Below are 7,056 nucleotides of genomic sequence, written 5' to 3' on the forward strand. Positions count from 1 at the left end.
CCATGTCGTGCAATGCCGTGGAGGTCAGAAGAGGGCTTTGGATTCCCCCCGCAACTGGAGTTAAGGACAGTTCGCAGCCGCCGTGCAGGTGCTGGGAATCGAACCCGGGTCCTCTTCAAGAGCAGTCAGTGCTCTTAACTGCTGAGCCATCTCTCCAGCCCCTGTTTAATTAATTTTTTATTTTTAAGAATTTCATACGTTTTGTATTTGCATTACTTCCATCCCTCCCAGTCCCCCTTTAATTCTTCCCACACCCCCAACACTCCTCTCAATTTCTTGTGTACTTGACAATTTTTAATGACTTCTAGTTTATATCTCATTCATTGTTTTACTGCTTGATTCTTTCCAACTGCTCAGGTTTGCCCTTTCTGGCACATTTAATAATAATTATCTATATACCACCTCCACAAATAACCCTTCTACTGGGCCACCCCTCAAAGGCTCATCTAAATTCTACTTTTGAGTCTTCATGTAAGCTATTTCCTTTGATTGATGGGGTGACTACTCTCTTTTCCACTAGCAAATCTCTCCCATCCATCAAAGCCCAGTGGGCTTGCTCCTTGATGAAACCTTCCCTAAGTACTCTTGCTCTCATCGATTTCTTCCCCCTGTGAACCACAAAGGCAAGAGTTTAATTACTATACTAATTTCCAGTTGTTGCATTTGTATCTAATATGCCCAGTAAACTGAAATTTAAAGGCAGCAAACATGACTTACAGTTTATATTTCAATGTGTAAAAAAAAGTACAGTTTATTGGTAAGAGGGGAAAAGTTCCTTTACTATTCTGATTGTTCTGTATTCACTATCACAGATGGATAGAAATTAAACACGGAGAGACAACTTTCAGGTTCCAAGTCCATTTTCTCATCTGTAAAATGAAGATTATATTACCAATGTTTACCAAATTGTGACTTGTGAACCCAACAGTTCCACAGACCTGGAGGCGGATGTGAGAGGATTTTCTCAAAGCAGCCTAAAGTATGAGTTAGAGGCAAACTTGGGCTATATAGCAAGACCCTGTCTCAAAAGCACTAATAAACAAACAAACAAACAAAGAAGCAAGAGAGTAAGCTCTCCAAAATGGGATTACGTGGAAGAAAAAAAGATTCTATGTTTAGTTTTCCCTAAGGGTTGTTTAACAGGTGGGCGTTTTTGTCTTCTATTAGAGGTTTACCTATTGCAGGAGGGAAACAGGAGTATCATGTTCCAAGCTCTTCTTTCTTTCAGAGTCAACAAACTAGTGGTGAAGTCTTAATAAAAACTAGTAAATATAAAACAGCTCTCAACACTGATAATCTGACAGTGCTACATCTGGCTGCGATGTACCTAACGACAGATCCTATGATGTGAAGAGTCCTAATAAAGTTTCCCTATTCTTCCCAGGCACAGTAGTGCTGCGGCGCATTTACTTTATGTACTGTACATGCTTCTGGAACCCGGTGGTCCCAATAAGAAAGTGCCTTAAAATCTAGTTCTAGCTACCAATTCAGGATTTCACAATTCATGTTTCACAAAATACAGGGTGGCCCATGCCTATAATCCCAGCACTCAGGAGAGGCAGGAGGATCAAGGGTTCAAGACCAGTCTGTGCTACATGGTAAGAGTCTGTGGAGACACAACAAAATATGGAAAGCTCAAATACTCTACATGTGTACCCTCTACTTTTCTCATTTCAGTAACAGGGTCTTTTCTGCCTCCACATATTTTTATTGTCGCATGCTTATGTTTTAGATTTACCTTATCTCTAAAACCAAAGGAAAAAAAAATCTTGGCTCTCTCTCTCCCTCCGTGTGTGTGTTTACTACGTAGTGTTGGGAAATCAGACATGGGTCCCAGCCCGTGTTACTTTATGGTTATAAAACACTAAAAATTTTTGTTTTCATATTAGTAATATTCAGTTGGTCATACCCCAACCTTATTTTAAAAGTAAAAGTGAATGTTTACTTACTGTTAGTTGCTTGCACATTTTCTTCTAGTTTACAGAATACTCTTAATTCAGACACCAGCCAAGCACAGAGTTTGGTGAACTCGGGGGAAGTAGCTCCTGCAGAAACTGCCTGCAACAGCGCACCATCATCCAACAATGGGCCCTTGTAACTGGTGGGTAAGAAACTACATTTCAGAAAGTTAAAACCATACTGAAAATGTTGGACCTATGTAATATTTATATAGTTAGGTAATACTTTAATAAAATATGATGGCCAATTTCTAAACTTGCAGAATAAACAGCACTATAATATACCATTAGAAAAATAAGTCAAGCTGGGCATGGGGGACCACGCCTGTAATCCCAGCACCGTGGAAGCTGAGACAGAAGGATCTGCAGGTCAGGCTTGAGCTGTGAACACAGTGAGACCCTGTCCCCAAAACAACAACACACAACACAGAACAAAACGCAGAAGCCAAGCCAAAACAGCACGTCAAATGATAACCGCTTTTTGAACCTTCAAAATATATGTGGGGGTTGGGGATGTGTATCATTTGACAGAGTGCTTGCCTAGCATACAGGAAACCCCACTTAGCACCTCAGCACTGCATCACCTCAGTGTGGTGGCATACCTTTGTAATCTTGGTACTAGAGAGGCAGGGGGTCAGAAGTTCAGGGTCATCCTTGGCTACACAGTGAGTTCAAGGCCAGCCTGAGATACATAAGATAGTGTCTCAAAACATGGCCTACCCCCTGCCAAAACAACACGGAAAACCCAAAATATATAGGAAGATTTAACATAATTAAAAATTACTAAATAATGTCAACTTCCTTATAGTTACTGAAAGCTTGTTCAGACAAGAGTTTACCTTCTTACTATAACTGGATTGAGTATTAAACTCTGATTAACAAGTAACAGGTACTTATAACTATTTCAGAGGTAAAACTTAAGTTATCTTTTTACGATCTTCTTTCCAAAACTCAATTGGGCTTTAGTTTCAGTGACTTCCTTTAAAACCCTTTTGAAGTAATCATTTATTTCATAAATGTGTTCTTAGTTTGTTTCGGGGCCTATGAACTCCATATACAATTGAAGATGACCTTGAACTCCTGATTCTCCTGCCTCCATCTTCCATGTGCTGAGATTACAAGCACTGGCTATCAGCTCTGGCTTCTTTTCTATATTTAATAACAGTTATGACTAGTAAGACAAACTAGTAACAGAAATGTCGTGACTCTAATAATTACTGGTCCGTTGGTAAACTGAATCCTGATTTGAATCCTAATCCTTTGTAAGTAATTCTAATATAATTATTAAAAATTCCAAATGTTCAAATATCTACCACAGTTGGGTACTGGGTGTTGTGGCTCATATATGTAAAAGCAACTAGTGGGGAAGCTGTGGCAGGAAAACCAAGAGTTTAAGGTCAGTCTAGGCAACTTAGCAAGATTGATCTAAAAAAAAAGTAAGATAAAATAAAAGGCCAGGCCAGGTGTGGTGGTATAAGCCTTTAATTCCAGTACTGAACCTTGGGAGGCAGAGTCAGGAGCTCTCTGTGAGTCTGAGGCCAGCCCCAGTCTACAAAGTGTTTCAGGCCAGCCAGGGCTACTTAGAGAGACCATGTTTAAAACAAATAAATAAATGAGCTTAAAATCTATATAAAACTTATTGTTGGGCCAACAAGATGGCTCAGTGGGTTAAGGTACTTGCTACCAAGGCTGAAGACTTGAGTTCAATACCTGGGGAACCCAAATTATCAGAGAGGAAAAAACTACAGCAAGCTGTCCTGACCTCCAAAAGCATGCCACAGCACACACACTCATGAACACACACACACACGTAAACGAATAAATATTTTAAAATAGTTAAGATTATACACTTTTGTTGTTTTTTTAGACAGGGTTTCAGCTTGCTCTGTAGAGGATAGCCTTGAACTCAAGAGATCTACTGGAATTAAAGATGTTTACTACCACACCTGGTAGAGATATAGAGAAAGACATTTTTCAATTTCTTTTAAAATGCTTATATATGAAATGGAGTAGAAAAACATCTTACATAAAAAATGAAATTTCATATAGTCTGGTGTCTAGATTTAAAAAACAAAAACAAACCCAGGGCCTGAGAGATGACTCAGCATTAAGTGCTCTTGCAGAGGACTGGGGTTCAGTTCCCAACACCCACACCAGGCAGCCCACAATCCCTCTCTAACTCCTGCTCCAGGGAATCCGATGCCCTCTTCTGGCAGGTGCCTGCACACATCTGCACACACATATAGACACTCAGGCACACATACATACACACAAAATAAATTAAAAAAAAACCAAATATTAGACACTCGAATAAAACGGCTAGGCCTAGAATTTCTCCTTCTGTTTCATATTCACTCAATAGTAGCTACTAAATTCCTACTATGTGCCAGGTAGGAAATAAGACAGCTTAAAACTGTAACTTTAAGTGAATTCTTAAAAAATTCATGTTAATCAATTAAAGCTGATTTTTACTATTCGAATGCAACCAAATGAAGTTAAAATTTTGAAGAATTCAGAAAATCCTGTGATTTGTATTACAATCAACTCAACTACTTGATGATAATTGTTACAGTAATAATTACTTATGAAGTTAACTCAGGCAAGAAAAACATACTTAGGGCAAAAGAACACAAATGGGAAGAAATTCCACCCACAGTGGCTGGTTAACTTAGGGACTATTTTCCACTTTTCTTGTTCCACTCCTTCAACACTAACCTTCAGGGTAACTTCTTTCAGGAAGCTTCTAGAGCTTCATTTCCCTTCCAAGTAAAGGACCCCTCCTCACGTTCTTCACAGTTATGTGAACATCACAGTTATCATCTTCCACATGATCTTGTACCCTAAGAGTAACACCCCCCCCACCACAGAGCAAGGGTCCCTCCAACAGGTTTATTGAGTAAACAATTCAGCTTGAGATATCAAAACAGCCCATTTTGCAGAATATGACTTACTTAGGGTCTGATGGAAGACCTAAGCCTGGGAGCGCTCACAAACACTGGGGAGCGTGTTTGGAAGAAATGGTGATAGTAATTCACTTTAACAAAGAAAGATGGTAAGTACTGCTTCGTTTCTGAAACCTGTCTCCTAGGCCTTTAGGAAATCTCAAGGTGCCCTTTCCTAAAGAAAGGTTTCTCCTAAAGGTTCCCATGTTATAGAGAAGCCTAAGGGAAAGCTTTTCTAAGGGTCTAGTTACTTTAAAATACAACTAGCTAGATCTGTGTCCCCCAGCCCCCCGACACAGTTACCTATGTAAATACTTAAACATACTTTTTTTTTTTTTTTTCTTGAAGCACTTTTAGCTCTGGAGGGTCCAGGTCCTCAAGTTTAACTGAGTACACTGATCTGGGTGACCCAATGAGATAAGCCTTGTGTCCACGCTTCCAGACACTGATAACTTTATGAGTGGGTAACAGGAGGAAGAGACACAAGATTCAAAAAAACAATATGCTGGTTCTTGGTTAGGTGGACGACCCTGTGGTCGCACGGATCAGGGGTAACTGCCAATGGTTCCCAGGGAGGTGGTGAAAGGTTTGGTGCACAGCTGAGCCGGCTAGAGGTACGGATGCATCGCTAAGACAAGTGCTTTGGGAAGCCTGGGCGCATGCAGAGGGATGACTGGGCAAAGAAGATTTTTCTGAGTGAGTGGGGTGGGGTAGAGACTCAAGCAGGAGTAGGAAATCTGGACAAGTAGGAAAGCGAAGACAACTTTGGCAACCCAGGTGTGGGGGTAGGGTGGGAGGACGGGAGGCAAGGAGAGAACCCTGGGGAGTGGGGGTGGTGAGAACCGGAGCCCAGACAATGACACACATGACCGACATTCGCTGCGGGTAGCTGGGCTGGAGGGGGCCCCGGGGAGAACTAGGGGCGCCCCTGCCGAGCGCGCACAGCAGGCGTGGACGTGGCACTGGGGTCCCGGGGCCAGCAGGACGCTGCAGCGGGAACCCGGGTGCGGCGTGGAGAGGCAGGTGGCTCCGACTGGGGCGCCCGACGAGCTCCCGGGGCTCCAGCAGAGTGGGCCCGCACAGCCCCGCGCCCCGGCTATCTTACCCTAGATCTTCCAACGACTCCAAGATGTCAGTCTCCATGAGGTCACACTCCATGCTACTGTGGTATTCAAATTTCCGAGTCGTCAGGCTCCCCTCTCGCCGGCAACGCGTACACTCACGCATGCGCTCCTTTCGCGGACCGCCGAGTCGACAGCTGGCGCCTCGGTCTCTGCACTGCGCATGTTCGGAGCCTGCGCAAGCAGTTTGGTTCCACCCATCGTCCACACCTCACTCCCCGGACGAAAGCCGGGCCGCACCAGTGTGCGCATGCGCAGTATCGGATGTGGAAGCCAGCCGCCCGGAGAAGGGCAGAGGACTGGCGGCGTGGCAGCTGGGCTCCCGGACCGGCTACAGGGCGCGGGGCTCCGTGCGCGCATGTGCAGGGCTTTGGGCCCGGCGGGTGCGGAGTTGGAGGCTGTGTCAGTGGTGGATCTGCGCTCCGCACCCGGGACCTGCAGTCGGGGTGGCAGATCTAAGAGCGCAGCGAACGCTACACAGCTGCCTTATGGTTTTCTTGTAAACAGCTGCTCAGTTGGCAGATGGAGAGCCCTGGGCTTTCCTTCTGCATGGATGCAGTCAGAAAGTTGAGTAAGGAAACTTTTCGTTAGCTGCCTTATTGAGCCTGTCCCAGGCTAAACATCTTTAAGGAGAATGGGGCCTAACGCCGTACCTAATGTAATAGGGTACATTAAAACCTGCAGTTTAGTCGGTGAATCAATGTTTTGTCTGTGTTGTCTTTTCCTTTGACCGTGCTCGCTTGCGTTGAAGGATTCAGTTCACGAGTTACAGTTTGGCGGCAGTTATTGATTATATGCTTAAGAATTATTGAAAAACGAGAAAAATGTTTTCAAGAGATGAAATACTTAGAAAATTAGATTGAACCAAAAGTAGGCATTTTATATTATGTAGTCATTTTGCTTTCAAATTGCTCCCAGATTTTACTTTTTCTCATTTTCACGTTAATGGATACAGGTACTCTCGCTAAAATATTTTATAATTTTTATTTTTTGTGTATGAGTGTATTGCCTGCATGTATGTAAGTACACCCATGT

The 7,056-nt window shown here is 43.2% G+C and overlaps 1 protein-coding gene across 1 annotated transcript in view; it reads right to left on the reverse strand.

Annotated features, from left to right (window-relative positions):
• Nucleotides 1–6,204, reverse strand: part of Fam98a (family with sequence similarity 98 member A) — a 15,258-nt gene extending 9,054 nt beyond the window's left edge. The window contains exons 1-2 of the mRNA XM_008849052.2: nt 6,006–6,204; nt 1,950–2,098 (exon numbers count right to left, since the gene is read on the reverse strand). Coding sequence (XP_008847274.1) covers nt 1,950–2,098; nt 6,006–6,127 — 271 coding nt within the window. The 5' untranslated portion in view covers nt 6,128–6,204. The remainder of the gene's footprint in view (nt 1–1,949; nt 2,099–6,005) is intronic.
• Between the last annotated feature and the right edge of the window lie 852 nt (nt 6,205–7,056).

This window comes from Nannospalax galili, unplaced genomic scaffold (genome assembly GCF_000622305.1).
Source record: "Nannospalax galili isolate Female #2095 unplaced genomic scaffold, S.galili_v1.0 scaffold344, whole genome shotgun sequence".
Lineage (NCBI taxonomy): Eukaryota > Metazoa > Chordata > Mammalia > Rodentia > Spalacidae > Nannospalax > Nannospalax galili.